Raw genomic sequence first — 17,224 nt, forward strand, 5'->3', positions numbered from 1 at the left:
GTCATTGACAGGGCGCAAGAAAGCGACCCCCGCCTAACCCCTTATTATCTGAAACTTCGGATTCAGACTCTGAGCCTATTTTCTGCAGTTGCAGGTACTTCATCTGGGATTGGTGTCTCGGGTACTGTCTCTTCAGACAGTGAGGAGGATGTTTCGGCATCAGCCATAGCCCGAGAGGAAGCGTTGGTAAACGCACTCATTGTATCTGTTCAAGAGACCTCTGCTATTTCTAAACGCATTAACTGGCGTTATCCGTTGAGGAAACCCTCATTAAGAAATGGACAGAACCACCTGTGGTGGATTCACCAATTGCTAGATTGAATAAAGCCACGGTTATTCCTTTAGAAGACGCTCCGTCTTTTAAAGATCCAGTGGATCGCAAGATAGAAGCTATGTCTCGCACCTTGTTTTCCTTGATTGGATCAGCTTTCAGACCAATAATTGCTATTGGTCTGGTTTCGCAGACTGTAACTGAATGGACCAAGTGGTTACGCCGGGACTTAGAAGAGGTCCCTCAGGCGGTATCAGATTTGTTGGAACAAATGATACAGGGGTTACAGTTTGTGTGTGATGCGGCGTTAGACGCCACTCCATTATTGGCGCGAGCATCAGTTTCAGCAGTGGTTCTCAGGCGTACACTGTGGCTAAAAGGTTGGTTAGCAGACCAAGGTTCCAAAAAAGCATTAGCTAATATCCCCTTTTTAGGAGAGCGTCTATTTGGAGCCAACTTAGATGAGATCATTAAGGATCTCACGGGTCGAAAGAGCACCTTTTTACCGCAAGATGTTAAGAAAAGACGAGGGCCTTCTTTCTCTGCTCACAAAAAAGTTTTTTCGTCCCGCGGGTGAAAAAATTAAGTCCTCCAAAGCTCCTTCAGGAGGCTTCAGGGGACGTTGGTCGGGCAAGCAAAAGCCCGCCCCCTCCAGACCTGAAGATAAATCGTCCAAAGCCTGAAGGTGCGCCCCCACCCATAATTGGGGTGGGGGGACGTCTTCGCCGGTTCCCGGATCCATGGCTTTCCAGAATCCCGGACAAGTGGGTTTGCGAAGTCATAAGGTCAGGGTACAAGATCGAGTTTCGATCTCTCCCACCGGCGCGATTCTTCCCTTCCAATATCCGACTATCCCCGGATCGTTTAGAAGATCTGCGGAGAGCAGTCACGGATTTTCTACAACAAGGAGTTTTAGTCCACGTTCCTTGGACAGAACGTTTTCAAGGGTTTTATTCAAACCTATTTACAATACCCAGGAAAGAGGGCAAAGTGCGTCCAATTCTGGACTTAAGGGCACTCAATTCCTTTCTCGACATAAGGATATTCAAGATGGAATCCATTCGCACAGTAGCCGCCTTCCTGCATCCAGGGGATGTCCTAGCGTCCATAGACATCAAGGACGCCTAGCTTCACATTCCCATTTTTCGCAGGATATCAGCGGTTTCTACGCTTTTCCGTAGAAGAGAACCACTTTTAGTTTGTGGCGTTACCTTTTGGTTTCGCCACGGCTCCTCGGATCTTCACGAAGGTGTTGGCCCCAATGTTGGCACTACTGCGCCAAAGAGGCATATCGATTCTAGGTTACCTAGACGATCTCCTGCTTCATGCAGAGTCTCCTCAGACCCTGCTACAAAACATAGAAATTACTATAATTTCTTTACAGGAATTCGGGTGGCTGGTGAACCAGCAAAAGTAATTTCTGGTTCCCACCCAGAGGCTCGAATATCTGGGTCTAATTCTAGACACAGTCAGGACAAGAGTTTTCCTTCCGGTAGGGAAACTCCGAAAGATTCAATCAGCAGTCCAGTTGTTACGATCCAACAGCTGGTCTTCCCTTCGGACTTGCATGAGGGTTCTGGGGTTGATGGTGGCTTCCTTCGAAGCAGTCCCATTTGCCCAGTCCCATACCCGAATTCTTCAGCAAGAGATTCTTCTCAGATGGAATCGGAATCCGGAGTCCCTGGACTATCGGATCCAATTGAGCAAATAGACCAGAGAGTCTCTGGTCTGGTGGCTTCGGTCTCCGATGCTCAGCCAGGGAAAGTCATTTCTGCCAATATATTGGACGATAGTGACCACGGATGCCAGCCTATCCGGATGGGGAGGAATTCTCGGTCAGTTATCCGTTCAGGGACTTTGGTCCCCGGAAGAATCCAGGTTACCGATAAATGTATTGGAACTGAGAGCGATCAGACTTTGTCTGATTCACTGGACCGAGCAGCTCCAGGGCAGCCTGGTTCGGATCCAGTTGGACAACGCCACGGCCGTGGCTTATGTCAATCACCAGGGGGGCACCAAGAGTGTCCGAGCGGCCAAAGAAGTGGCTTGCATTCTTCGCTGGGCGGAACGATTTGTTCCAGCTATCTCTGCGGTGTTCATTCCGGGGGTGGAAAATTGGCAGGCAGATTATCTCAGCCGTCAGACTCCGGATCAGGGGGAATGGTCCCTCCATCCAGAAGTTTTCCACCAGTTGTGCCTACGTTGGGGCACCCCGGATGTGGATCTGTTGGCATTACGATTCAACAAAAAAGTACAGAGATTCGTGGCTCGCTCCCGCGATCCTCTAGCAGAGACCGCAGACGCACTGGTCACCCCGTGGGGGCAATACCAGCTAATGTATGCCTTCCCTCCTCTTGGGTTACTGCCAAGACTTCTTCGCAGGATAGAGGAGGAAGGAATTCCAGTAATCCTGGCAGCTCCGGACTGGCCTCGTCGAGCTTGATACGCCGACTTGGTCAGACTGGTGGCGGACGTCCCGTGGAGACTTCCTCTCAGGGAGGATCTACTGTCTCAGGGACCGATCTTCCATCCTGCTTTACGATCGCTGGTTTTAAACGGCCTGGTTATTGAGACCCAGGTGCTGAAGGACAAGGGATTGTCAGCTTCAGTTATTCCTACTCTAGTTAAAACAAGGAAAGCGACTTCCAGAAAGATTATCATCGTACATGGAAGTCTTATATATTGTGTGGTGTGAATCCCTTGGGTTCCATCTACATCTTTATTCCGTAGCCCGAATATTGGCTTTTCTGCAACAGGGAGTTGAGCAGAAGCTGGCCTTGAGTGTTATCAAGGGTCTGGTTTCAGCATTTGCTATCTTTTTTCAGAAGCCTTTGTCTACTCATTCCTTGGTGCGGAATTTCATCCAGGGGGTGCGACACCTGGCTCCGCCAGTGCACGCGCCGTTACCATCCTGGGATCTTAATTTGGTGCTGTCGGTTCTTCAGACACCTCCCTTTGAAAATATCAGGGAGATTCCCTTGCTTACTTTATCCCAGAAGGTGGTCTTCTTGGTGGCTATCACTTCTGCACGCAGGGTGTCAGAACTGGCTGCATTATCCTGTTGTTCCCCAGATCTGGTGGTTCATAGGGATAAGGTTGTTCTTCATCCGAATCCATCCTTCCTTCCTAAAGTGGTTTCAAAGTTTCATTGAATGAGGACAGTGTATTGTCCTTCCTATGTCCTTAGCCCAATCATCCTCGAGAATTTGCATGGCATTCCTTGGATGTAGTTCGGGCGATCAGGATATATTTGAATACTACGGATTCAATTTGTAAGACGGATTCACAGTTTGTGATCACGGATGGCCCTAAGAAGGGGTTGCCTGTTCTGCTGCGACCATCTTTAGATGGATCAGACAGACGGTGGTATAGGCTTATTTTATCTAAGGGTCGGGATCCCCCGTTCCCTGTTAAGGCGCATTCTACTCGGGCGCTTAGAGTTTCCTGGACCCTCCGCCATCAGGCGTCAGTGGTTCAGGTTTTCAAGGCGACTGTTTAGTCGTCGGTTCATACCTTTTACAATATTGTATAAGGTTTATGTGATGGCATCGTCAGATGCCTCTTCTGGCCGCAAGGTTCCTGCAGGCCACTGTTTGAGGAGACTGTTGGTCTACCTCGAGGATTTGTGGGGTAGGTCTCATCTGTTTACTCGATGAGTCCTTTGATACTTCTGGTTGGCTCCGGTTGGGCCTTCTAGTTTGGATTTTGATTTCGGTCAATCCCACCCCTCATTTGTGGCACTGCTACTGGATGTCCCAGTTCTTGTGAATCAAGAAGACTACGTCTGTCAATGAGCGACAGAGAAAATCGGATTTTTGTAAGATCTTACCGTAAAATCCTTTTCTCTTAAGCTCATTGACAGACGTAGTACCCGCCCCTCTATCATTGAGTTGGGTTGGGTTAAATTCTCTGTTGCTGCTTTGGGACAGAACTGATTCTCTGTAGCAGACAGGAAGAGGATATACCCTCTGGGACTGCCCCTAGGGTGGAGCCAGAACGTTTTTTCTTTCTGCCTAGTCCTACTCCTGTAGAGGGCAGCATAACCCAGTTCTTGTGAATCAAGAAGACTACGTCTGTCAATGAGCTTAAGAGAAAAGGATTTTACGGTAAGATCTTACAAAAATCCAATTTTAGCCTTTAGCCTAGGGAAGTGTGTTTCTTGTTGTGTTCTTCCCACCCCTCATGTTGACACTGCTTTTGGGACGTCCCTAGGGTCAAGAAGATCTAGAGCTGTGTCCGTCAATGAACGAAAAAGAACCTGGATTTTTCTTACAGTAAAATCCTTTTCTCTGATGATCATTCATGAACACAGCAGCCGTCCCTCTATTGAGTTGGGTTTTATGTTCTTCTGACACTGCTTGTTACAAAGCTTAAGACCTGTAGCAGGAAGTGGGAGTATACCCCCTGGGACTGACCTATAGGCATAGTCAAACTTTTTTCCGCCTAGTGTCCTACTCCTGTAGGGGGCAGCATAAACCCAAGAATAAAGAAGATCTGGAGATGTGTCCGTCAATGAACATCAGAGAAAATGATTTTATGGGAAGATAAAAATCCAGTTTTTAGGGTTAAGTATTTGTAAGTGTGTTTAACATGCTAAACTGTGCCGTATGTAAACCCGAACAATAATTCTATTCTCTTTTGCTCTGCTAATTTGCTTTGTGTAAATATACTATAGAAAACATAGCTTTGTTTTATTCTAATTAATACAAAAAATACCTATTGTAAGCTGATGAACTTCTGCTACACTGTTATCAGTTACATTGTTCTCAGCACTCGTCATGGACTACTGCACACCTTCCCCAATGTTATGAAAGGGAGGTGTTATGTAGTCCTGTCCTACATAAGTAGGCAGTCGCTGCTCCTCCATGAATAGAGTACGGTGAGTTAGTATTGTCACATTGGGACAAGAAGTGTATTAATGACGGACTCACCAGGGGAAAATAAATAAATAATAGCAGCCATTACATCTAAGGTCTTGTAATCTGCAATATGTCATGTCCCCATTTGCACTAGTGCATTTTCTGATGAAGCTGCTGTCGGCACAACACCACACGACAATAGAAATCACATTATTCTCTACGGTGCCTATTCCCATCAGTACAGTGCGTTTTTTGGAAAAGGCACAGGTGCTACATTGCTGCTGTTGCAGCATGATTTTTGGCCCCCTAGATTTTGATGGAAGTGCATGTAAACGGTTTGTACATGCCGTTTTCATCTGTTTTTTTATAAAATCGCCTCTTCCTACAAAAAAATAAAATGCAGCAACTTATACTGTTATTTTTGTATTTGTAATATGCATTTTATTTTAAATTAACATTTAAAACTTGGTTCATAATTTGAACTGTACTTTTTTTAAGATCATTCTCGGTGGAACCGGCTGGTTGATCTTAGCCTTGTTCGCTGCCATGCTATAAAGTTGGAATCCTTCAGTCAGTTTGTTGAGCTACTCCCCAGCTTGGAGTTTATCTCACTGGACCAGATGTTCAGAGAACCTCCTAAGGTAAGCCTTTCTTTTGAATGCCAAATCCTGCTGCGACTGGCAATGTTCATGGTTAAGATAAATTCCTTATACACCTTGTAATTGGTGGTTGTGTTTTTTTTCTTTTTTTTTTTTTTTTTTTTTTTAAGCTTTCTACAAACTCATTTTACTATCCACTCTAATAGAGAAATACAAAGTGATTTAATAGCCACCCACAATTTTTTAATGTATATTATTTTACCAAGTTGCATAGTTAGTAACCAATATATTGAACTTTCTTGTGTTTTAACACCATAAATGGGCACCCAGTTTTTTTAAATATTATAGAATAATTTTTCCCCAAAGAAAACTGTCAGGTAATGTTTACAAGCATTTATTTGTATTTTGTTTAAGGGCTGTGCCCGTGTGGGCCTTAGTGCAGGCACTGGAATTGGTGTGTCTTCTGCCTTGGTAAGCAATCAGAACTCCAACAATGAGAATGAAAATAATAACAATCATCAAAATAACAACCTACAGCATAATAATAACCAACAGCCACCTCACATACCACCACCACCACCTCCTCCTCCTCCTCCTCCTCCGCCACCTCCTCCACCACAGCAAGAGGAAGGAAATGAAGAACCAGACCTTAGGCCAGAGAATAATGTGGAAGAACAGCATATTGCTGCTGAGGGTGAGCTTTACGTTTATTCTATTGTAAGACCAAAGTGTATTAAAAAAGTGACCTATCCGAGGGACGGTCTGTCCCACTCATACCAATTAGACAACTTCTACCATATTTCTTGGACAGGTTAGATGAAATGAAGCAAAAAATTTGACTAATTACTTTGGGGAGTTTATTTCTTTGCAAAGTGAACCTCTACTTTTCCCTGCGTGGTTAATTTTAATGCTGGCATTTGCTCTGACTTCTATTTGGCTTTCACTTGCTCCCAATCAGTTTGGCAGATGGGGCAAAACAACCTACCTTTTCTGTCATGTGCAGTATTTTTTATGCAACTGGTTGCTCAAGCACAAAGGGGGTCTGCTCAGCCCTGTATAAGCTCTAGAATCAATTTGGAGATTACACAGGGCTTCTCTTCACTAATGGCGGTGAATGAACCCGCAGGTGTTTTTTTTTTTTTTTAATTTTTTTATTTTATTTCGCTAAGGAGGGGTTCTGTCTGGAGCTGTGCCCACCCAGTTCCTTGTGAGTAGCTGTCCCCCCCTCTAACCCTAGGGGGTTTTGGGGTGGATGTGGGCCCCTCCTTGGGATGGTTGGATCCCCTGGTTCCCCTCCTTCCCGTCAGGCACCTGTCTTTCACCTATTCCCCCTTTCTACCCCCCCTCCCTCCCCTATCCACTTATGCTGGGGCTGTTTGGCTGGTCTGGTCCACCTCCTGGGGTGGAGGCGGGGCGCTACTCTGGCAAGATGAGGGGTGCACCGCCGGCGACCGGACGATCGGCTGTGCGTGGGGGGGGGGGTTGTACCTGGTGGGGGCTCCTGCCAGGGCTCCTTGGTCTTTATCTGAGGCCTAGGGATTCCTCCTGGGGGTCCCTGGAAGCCTCTTTGTTGTAGCCTGTGTGTTTCTATGCATGGCGGCCATGTTTGTGTAGTCCAGCAGCCATTTTGCTGTGATTTGCCATTGAAAATAGCAGCACCCATGACAGTGGAGCCCTGTGGTTGGTGATTTCGGCGGTGGGAGCCTCTCCTCATCCCCTGGTGCTGACTCCTGGATCCTTTCACTTCTGATTGCCGCGCGTGCAGATGATCCTGGTGGCTGCAGGTGCCTTTTTCTGCTGGGTGGTGAGTCTGATGGGGTTCTCTCTTTCTGCTGAGGATCGATTTGTGCTCTGTGCCTGGCGACTGGGTGGTGCTGCCAGCGCGGTGGGGGTGTCCCTTGCAGTGTTTTTACACCTGTTTTGTGGGGTTCCCCTGGTGACTCATGGAGTCTTTGGAGCACATCTCCCCACCTGATCCCCTCTCTGAGGGGGGGGGGGGCCCTCCGGGTCTCAACCATCTATTTGATGCACTGACGGCGGTCTTGGAGTCCTTTTGTGTCCCGGGTGGGGGTGGCTTTCAAGAGACGGCTAGCAAAAAGCACCCCCTGTCTTCTCCTGCCTCATCTGTCTCATCTAACCCTTAATCTTAATCAAACCCTTAACCCTAAGCGTGGGTCACCCTGCTGAGTCTGCAACCAGGTTCCCGGAATCCTCTGATGGGACGGTCTGCATCCACGCACAAAAAGGTTCTGGTGGAAACACTGATTGTATCTGTGTGTGAGACCTTGAAGATGGAGGATGCAACTGTGACGGAGGCGCAGGTTCCCTTTGGCACTCACAAGCCATCCAGAGCGGCAAAGGTATTTCCTTTCCCCGCCTATTTTGACAGAATTGCTGCTAAACAGTGGGGACGACCAAAGTGTCCCCTTGGGGTCCCTAGGCGCTTTACTAGGAGTTATCCCTAATGAGGAGTCCCTTCTTAAGAAGTGAACTGTTCCACCGCTGGTGGACCCTCCGGTTTCCAGGTTGAACAAGGCAACCACGATTCCGGTTGAAGAGTCCCAGGCTTTTAAGGATCCAGCTGACAGGAAGGCGAAGGCTGTGGCCCGCAATATGTACACTCTCTCTGGCTGGTTCGGCACTGAGGCCGGTATTCACCATTGCCGTGTTGCAAATCTTGACCAAGTTGGCTGAGCTTTAACACCATGACCTGGAGGGAGAACGGCTCCCCCCCCCCCCCCCCCCCCCGCCTTTGCTGAGCTGGCGGACCAGCTGGTCCAGGGGCTGCAGCTTGTCTGTGATGCCTCTTTGGACGCGGCTCCCCTAGTGGCACAGCTTTCTGTTTCGGCAGTGGTGCTTTGGCGTGTCTTTTTGCTCAAATGCTGGTCTGCGGACCTGACTTCTAAAAAGGCCTTGACTGATCCTCCCTCCCTTTCAAGGAAATCGCCTGTTAGGAGCTACCCTGGATGACATCATAAAAGGTCTCACAGGGGGAAGAGTACCTTTCTTTTGCAGGCTACGAAGGGTAGGGAACCTAGTCGTAGACATGGGCCTTCCTTCTCGGTTCACAAGAAGTTTTTTTTTTTTTTTTTCGTCCCTCAGGGTCAACTGAAAAGGGCTCAAAGAAACTTGGTCTGGCAACCTGAGAGCTGGCTTCTCAAGACCCACGAACAAGGCTCCTTCAGCATGAAGTCGTGCCCTCACCCATATCGTGGATGGGGGGATGTCTTCGCTGGTTTCTGGACCCGTGGACCTCCCTGGTACAAGACAAGTGGGTCCACAATGTAATTTGGTCCGGCTACAAGATCGAGTTTCACTCTTGTCCCCGGCAAGGTTTTTTCCTTCCAATTTGTGCATGTCCCCGAACCGCTTACAGTGCTGAACTGCTTTGTGCGGGTGCGGAAGTTCTGAATGGAGTCAATTCACGCAGTGGTGGCATGTCTGCATCAGGGGCATTTCCTTGCTTCTATCGACATTAAGGATGCCTACCTTCACATTCCAATATGTGCTAGTCACCAGCGCTTTCTCTGGAGAGGAGCATTATCAGTTTGTGGCGTTACCCTCAGTTGGCAGGTGTTGGACCTTCATCCGGAGGGGTTTCATCAGTTGTGTGTCTGGTGGAGCATCCCTGAGGTGGATCTGTTGGCGTCTCGGCTCAACAGAAAGGTGCAGAGGTTTGTGGCTCAGTCACAGGATCCTCTGGCGGATGCCACAGATGCGCTCGTGGCCCATGGGGTCAGTATCGTCTGATTTACGCCTTCCCTCCTTTCAAGCTACTTCCAAGACTTCTACACAGGATTGTGGCAGAAGGGATTTCGGTCATCTTAGTGGCTGATCTGGTGCAGCTGGTCGCCGACGTTCCTTGGAAGCTTCCTCTCGGAGGATCTGCTGCCCCAAGGACCGATCTTCCATCCTGCTTTACGGTTGCTGGCTTTGACGGCTTGGCTGTTGAATGCCAGGTGCTGAAGGATAGAGGTTTATTGGAATCTGTGATTCCAACACTGCTAAAAGCTATGAACTCTACTTCTAGGAAGATCTACCATCGCACGTGGAAGACTTACATTGCATGGAGTTCATCCTCGCTCCTTCTCGGTGCCTCAGATCTCGACATTCCTTCAACGGGGGTTGAACAGAAATTGGCCTTGAGTACCATCAAAGTACCATCAAAGTGCAAAGTAATTCTCCTAAAGTGATAGGGACGGTTCCAGTCACCAGTGCTGAAGATAGCCTGATAATGAGAGATCACTGTGCCACCTCAATTCCTGTGATTACCCCCTTTAAGTGGGTATCTCACCTTTTAGGTGTGTGACCTTCGATTTAAGCTTGGTCAATTGTAGCTTTAAATGTTCCCACAAGATACTGGAATGGCTGGATTCCTTCTCCTTTAGTGGTACCGATCGAGCCGTGCCACTCAGAAGTGACTCACATAGAAGGGAAGAAAGTTTTTGATAGTGCAAGTATTGTATATAAAAATAGACTTTATTTAAAATGATATTGTTGCACTTACAATTGTTGGGTGCTGGCAGCGCACCATTCTGACAGGTAAAACAATGGGATGACCCTGGGTGTGCAGGCAGATACCTCCAACTAACTGCTCATGTTAGGACTGAGTAACTCTCACTGCCGCTCTCTCTCTCTGACGTGTGGCCCCTCCCCTACGCGTGTCGACACGGGGCACTACGTGTCCTCCTCAGGGGGATATCCTAGGGCCCTAATTCAGGGTCAACTCTGAACTGATAACCTGTAAAGGCTTTTTGTAGTTTTGGGCACCATACAGGTAGTTTTTTTGCAATTTTGAAGTTTGACATGTTTGGTATCTATTTACTCAACACAACCCCTTTTAAATCTTTACCAGATATTGGGTATTGTGTATTCTTTTTAGTGTATTTTTCTGAGAATAAGCATTTAATAAACAGTTGCGCAAATGTCATGCAAATGTATAATTGTTTGGGGGGTTTTAAAAAAATTCTTGGTTGACAAATGTTAAAAATAGAACCGAGGGCAAAACTTTCATTTTCCGTCACTACTTGGTGAGTGTGTCCTTTTTTTTTTTTTCCTTTTACACGTCCCCTTATGTGCGATTCCCTCAAATCAACAGCTCTAAATGACATGGAAGATGTGTCTCAAGATGAGTTAAGACTTCCAGAGCAAGAAAATGAAGCTGCAACTCCAAATGTAGCTGTGATACCAATGGATATGGATGAGGAACGAGCAGGTCTGACTTCAGTTTTTTTCCAAATTATTTTTTTATTTATAAATAACATCTTGTAGCAATTGGGCATTTGCAGATTTATTTGAAAAAAAAAAAAACTATTTAAACAAGGAGGTTCTCTTTATTTAGACTACACTGGTAGTTCTTTCCCCAGAAATGGCCCTAGTGATAAGCAATTATTCAGGAATCTATTTGTAAAAAATTGGAATAACCTTATGAGCACAACCAATGTTTATAACGTAGTTCAAATGTGACTTATTTCTAAAGTTGTATAAAAATCCATATCAATAGAATGAAGTTTTAAGCTAAATTACATAGTTTGACACCGTTTTGCCTTTTGTAGATCTGTAAATATAGACCTCCTTCTTTATTTCTTTTTTTTTTTCATTTGGATACAGCAAGGGAGGGTTGCTCATTGTTATATTTATTATTTTTTTTCACCATCTGTGTCCCAATGTGGAGATTTACCTTTACTTCTTGTCCCATAGTCCCTATCTCTCTCCAAAGCCCTAAGTCCCATGTTTATCCGCTGCTCCGTTCCTCTGTTATCAGCATTGTAACTTCTGACAAGTTCTCCGACCAGGAGATGAAAGCAGCTGGAAATTGGTGTCGGGGGGCTACAAAGAGATTAGCAGAGAGCTGGTCTATTCACAGCACAGCTCTGCATATTTCTTACTTCCTCTGCCTGTATGGGGGGGGGGTGCCTTTCCTCCAATCAGCTGTCAGTGTATGCTAAGACCTCCACACACAGTGTGGACAACATTCTAACACAATGTTCATTTTCTAAACCATGTAGAAAGCTAAAGACAGCAGATATACAAATAAAACGTATGTAGGGAGAGTTGTTTCATCTCGGTGTATTATCTGAGGCTGTTCACTTCACTGGTTAGATGTGGAGGTTTTACATCCACTTTAAGGTAATTCCTTAGGGGACCCCCAGATCACCAGAACTGAAAGATTTCCCTCCTATTATTTTTCTGGGGACAACCCAAGATTTGGCTTTTACTTTCACTTTTAATTATAATGGAAACCAGGTTGAATGGAGAGGGAGAATTTCCCTAACGGGGGCACAGACAGCAATACCAACTGATACTCTATCCAAAACTTAAAAAAAAAAAAAAAAAAAATTTCCATATAGTTATATACGTTCAAATTATTTAAATATTTTAACAAGCAGTGAAAGCACCTAAATCAAGCCCTCATTCACCTTTCTAGTTCTAGGCAATTTCTTCAAATTTTAGGCAGATTTAGTGATTTTAGCATCTTTCTGTGAAGAGCAGAATCTGGATAGCCTGTTGGCCTTCTGAACTGCACAACCATCTGGTGTTTTGAACTGTTAAAAAAAAAAAAAGACATCTGACTTTAGAGTCTTTCTTGAGGATCTTTGAGAAGAAATTACTTCATATTACAAGTAGCTATAGAGGTCAGTTAGTCAATGAGCTAGATCAAGCTTCTGCAGAGTAGTAGCTCAGAGATTCACTGGCTACATGCTTCATGCCTATTAATGCATGGTTAAAGTGTTACTAAACCCAGGACCCTGCATTCACTATATCTGGTCTCCCAAAGTGCACAGAACATGGAAATGCTAATCTTTTAGTAAATATAAACTGCTAAATACATTTTCTCATCGGCAGTTATAGAAGTCTTCTATCTGTGTCTGCCCGAGCACTGGTTAAAGTTAGGATGAGTTTTCATTCTCTTTTGACTGTCCTATGAGACTGCATGACCCCTGACCCTTTTGTCTGGACAGTGCTGATTGGCCCTGTGCTGATGACATTCACCAAAAAAAAAAAAACCTCTAGCAATACACATCAAACTGAACATATGCAGAGTGTTGCCTCTTAAGGCTCTGTTCTATCAGCAGATGGATTGGGGACTGTGGAAGAAGACCAGAAAAGGGAAGACAGGATCAAACAGGCTTTTTGCACAATGCAGTGGATTAACCCCTTAGATTCCACCATGTTTATAACCAACATGCTTTACTGCATATAAAGACTGATTTTTACTGTTGTGGGTTTAGTATAACTTTAATGATTTGCTAGATAGTGAAACCAGGATCAGAATGACAACCCCAGAGTCTGCATCTTCAAACAATCTAACCACAGCAAATCGCATGTCCACTTTAGTTACCTTTTTTATTTAGAAATGCTTACCCATAAGCATCAATCCAATGCCTGGTTCCAACTTGCATTTCGTGAAAACACTCTACGTGGTGACTTAACCCAATTGCAGAGTAACATGCCTGTGCTACCAAACCATGGCAGTTTTGGTTTTTAATATGGATGGATTTTTTTCATTTCTTTCTTTAGGACCCAGTGGGTTACAGCCAGTTGTGAAAGCTGCAGCTATCACAGTTCATGACTCGGACAGCGAAGATGATGATGACATTGTTGGTAGTCACGGGGAGTGTGGCGCCTCGGTTGACTACCCTAATGAGGACAACAAAGGTGAACAGTTGGCAGAATCCCAGGACAGCACAATACGTGAGTGAATGGACTTATCCATTGCTTTTAAACTTAGTCTAGTTGGTGGTGGTGTACTCCAGGTCTATGGGAGCAACTGCATTGGAAATGTATGCCCTGTTGGTGAACACAGTTATGTCTCTCTCTACTCTCAAAGTCCAACTTCAGGGAAAAAAAATCCTCCCTTACTGTGGGAATGCCCCTGCACTACAAGGGTTAAATGTGCATTTAGGTCTAGTGGACAAGAAAAGTAGTTGCCTGATCCTCTGCTTCCCTGGCTGCCAGTGCTCCCCCTATGCTCTAGCGGCTGACTGTTCTTAGCAATCTCATGTTAAAAGCAGGACCTGCAACTGCTAAGGCATAAGAGAGAAGGCTGTAAGGACCAGTCTTACAATACGGAGAAACCTGTGGGAGCAAAGGTTCGGGTAAGTAAAATGCTTTTCGTGTTCATTTTTATGCCTAAACAAGCTTCTAAGTGTCGGTTCACACTGATCCGACCCGACTTCGGGCGACTAATGCCGTCTCCCGTGCACCGCGACTTTGGCACGGCTTGCAACGACTTCACATAATGGAAGTCAATGCAAGTCTCTCCGACTTTGCAAAAAAAAGGTGCAGGAACCTTTTTTCATTGCACAGCATGGGCCGCTACTTGTCAGGCGACCAAGTCGCCTGACAAGTCGGAACAGTGTGAACCGGCAGTAAGCCTTGCAATGTTGTAAGAAACAAACTGCAAGTGAGGATTTTTTTTTTTCCTCCCTTGAGTTCAATCAAGTTTCACACTCAATGCATGGCAGAACACTATATTTGGACCTATTTAAAGATGGAGCAAAAAATAAGGTCATAAATGTGTGCTTTTGTATGAAACTGTTTAAACAACCTAGATATTCCAGCTATAAAGTGTAGATGCAGGATCCACTATTGTAGTGGACAGACTACCCCTATAGAAGAGGTCTAAAAGCTTACAAATCCCAAATTATCTAAATAATATTGATACGCAGATTTTTCTATTTTGTTCTTACTGAAGAATATACAGTGCTCATTTATTTGCCTGTGTGCATAGGCACATTACTATGAATGGGCTGTATTTTGGCTCAGAAAAAAAGCTGTATTGAGCATTTTTAAGCTGCAGTGTGCAAGAGGCCTAAGAAAACAAAGTTAATATTCCAAACTACACTCCAATACGTTTGCAATTAAAATAGCACATCAAAAAGTACAAATGCAGCAACTATTATACAAATACGGTATATCTAGGCATCTAATAACAATAAAGGATATAAACTCCGCGCTAATGGTCTATCTGGATAAAAGGAGTATATGTATATGTTCAAAAATAAACAGATGAATGTGCGAATTAAAAATGTGAAAAAATGGTGTAAAATCTATAAATGTAATATAAAACTAGGCTGCAGCCTCCCTAGATTACAGTCCGAGGACTATAAGTATATAGTATAGAAAAGGTAGGGTGGTGGCGCTGCCTAATATTAAAAGTGCTAAATGTAAACCTAGAAGTGCGACTTGGTAGTAGAGCAGTGGTAAGAACTCAGTGTACAAAGATGATAATCATATAAAGTGATATGTGCATATGAGTCTAAATAATGTGGTATAAAAATCTAGATAGATACCAAATCTAAAAGTTATACAGATATTAGTATATCTCGAATTCTATAAAATCTTGGTTGTACATAACAAAAAAGTGCATATAAGAAAAAGTGCTCTAGTGCATATGAAATCCCCCAATTATACCATACACTGTGGTATGGAGGTAAAGTAAAGTGCTAACAAAATATATAACACAACAAATATGCACACAAAGTCCAATATAAGTGCTAAGTGTCTATATGCCACATGCAGTGACCAAATACAAGGCACAGAGTTCCAGAATAGATAATGGGTGACAACACTCTGATGATGGCTATGAGGAGTGACCCCGTGGTGGGCGGTGAGGTGTTGGGTGATCCTTCTGGTAAAAAAAAAAAAAAAAAAAAATGCGCTGGGTCAAATGTGTCCACTATACCCAATTCAAATCCGGGTCTGATACACAGATTTATATTTCCGGAACTAGCATTAAGTATTCATTGTAAGTGCCGCACATATTTCTGTTCGGCTAAATATGTTGTCCCCTGTATCCCATGTTAACAGTACCAAACACCTCCATTTTGTAGTAGCCCGTGGTGTGTAGCCCACTTCCGGATTACTTACCTAACCTGCCGACCTATTGATTAAGCGTTGCCTAGCTACCGCATGTACTTATAAGGGACGATATCGGAAGTGAACCGACGGTGCTGAGGACGTATCTATTACGAAACGCGTACAGCGTGTCGCGTCACTTCCGGTTTCTCACGATCGAGATTGAGGCTTGGATCGCAACCGCGCTCCATACATATGATTACATGCCTGCTTGTTTCTCCTGTAATGTGAGTACCTCTCTATCTTTGCTATATTAAAATTGCCCTTACGGTATCACACTATGTGCCTTGTTTATTATTCCCTGGTTTAAAACTACGAGTGATACCCCGTGGACATCCCGGACCACTTCCCATTGATAGGAGCCTAGTAGATCCCGACCACTATCCCAAGGGACCCTTCCATATAGGACCCCTCAAACCACTTCCAGTACGCCCCCATCCAGGAGTAAGTGAAGACATCAGGAGTCTCTGGTCGCTGGATACATATACACACCCGCTCTATACCCCTGCGTGGGGTTGGTGTTTCTGGTGAGTGAGTTTTTTTACCAGAAGGATCACCCAACACCTCACCGCCCACCACGGAGTCGCTCCTCATAGCCATCATCAGAGTGTTGTCACCCATTATCTATTCTGGAACTCTGTGCCTTGTATTTGGTCACTGCATGTGGCATATAGACACTTAGCACTTATATTGGACTTTGTGTGCATATTTGTTGTGTTATATATTTTGTTAGCACTTTACTTTACCTCCATACCACAGTGTATGGTATAATTGGGGATTTCATATGCACTAGAGCACTTTTTCTTATATGCACTTTTTTGATATGTACAACCAAGATTTTATAGAATTCATGATATACTAATATCCGTATAACTTTTTTAGATTTGGCATCTATCTAGATTTTTATACCACATATGTTTATGTTCTATGGTTTTTTTTTTTTTTTTTTTTTATTGTACCACATTATTTATACTTGTATGCACATATCACTTTATATGGTTATCATCTTTGTACACTGAGTTCTTACCACTGCTATACTACCAAGTCGCACTTCTAGGTTTACATTTAGCACTTTTAATATTAGGCAGCGCCACCACCCTACCTTTTCTATCTAATAACAATAGCATAATTATTGCTTAAAGTACTTGTTTTAAGGTACCATATATTCTTCAAAGTTACAGTTAGGTCCATATATATTTGGACACAGGCACAATTTTTTTGTTTGTTTTAGGTATTTACCAAAATCCTATTTAAGCTATAGTTATATAATGGATATGGGCTGAAAGTGCGCACACACTCAGGTTTAAATTGAGGGTATGTACATCTGAATCAGAGGAAGAGTTTAGGAAATACAGGTCTTAATGATGTCACGGAGGAGTGGAAGAGGACGCCAGTGGCGACCTGTGAAGCTCTAGTAAACTCCATGCCCAAGAGGGTTAAGGTGGTGCTGGAAAATAATGGTGGCCACACAAAATATTGACACTTTGGGCCAAATTTGGACATTTTTACCTAGGGGTGTACTCACTTTTGTTGCCAGCGGTTTAGACATTAATGTGGCTGTGTGTTGAGTTATTTTGAGGGGACAGCAAATTTGCACTGTTATACAAGCTGTACACTCACTACTTTACATTGTA

At 44.4% G+C, this 17,224-nt stretch overlaps 1 protein-coding gene across 2 annotated transcripts in view; it reads left to right on the plus strand.

Moving 5' to 3' along the window:
• Nucleotides 1-17,224, plus strand: part of FBXO38 (F-box protein 38) — a 124,297-nt gene that overhangs the window by 71,467 nt on the left and 35,606 nt on the right. For both annotated transcript variants that reach the window (XM_082253254.1, XM_082253255.1), the window contains exons 11-14: nt 5,629-5,771; nt 6,144-6,423; nt 10,828-10,944; nt 13,251-13,424. In XM_082253254.1, coding sequence (XP_082109380.1) covers nt 5,629-5,771; nt 6,144-6,423; nt 10,828-10,944; nt 13,251-13,424 — 714 coding nt within the window. The remainder of the gene's footprint in view (nt 1-5,628; nt 5,772-6,143; nt 6,424-10,827; nt 10,945-13,250; nt 13,425-17,224) is intronic.

This window comes from Pelophylax lessonae (genome assembly GCF_965119305.1).
Source record: "Pelophylax lessonae genome assembly, chromosome: 4".
Classification (NCBI taxonomy): domain Eukaryota; kingdom Metazoa; phylum Chordata; class Amphibia; order Anura; family Ranidae; genus Pelophylax; species Pelophylax lessonae.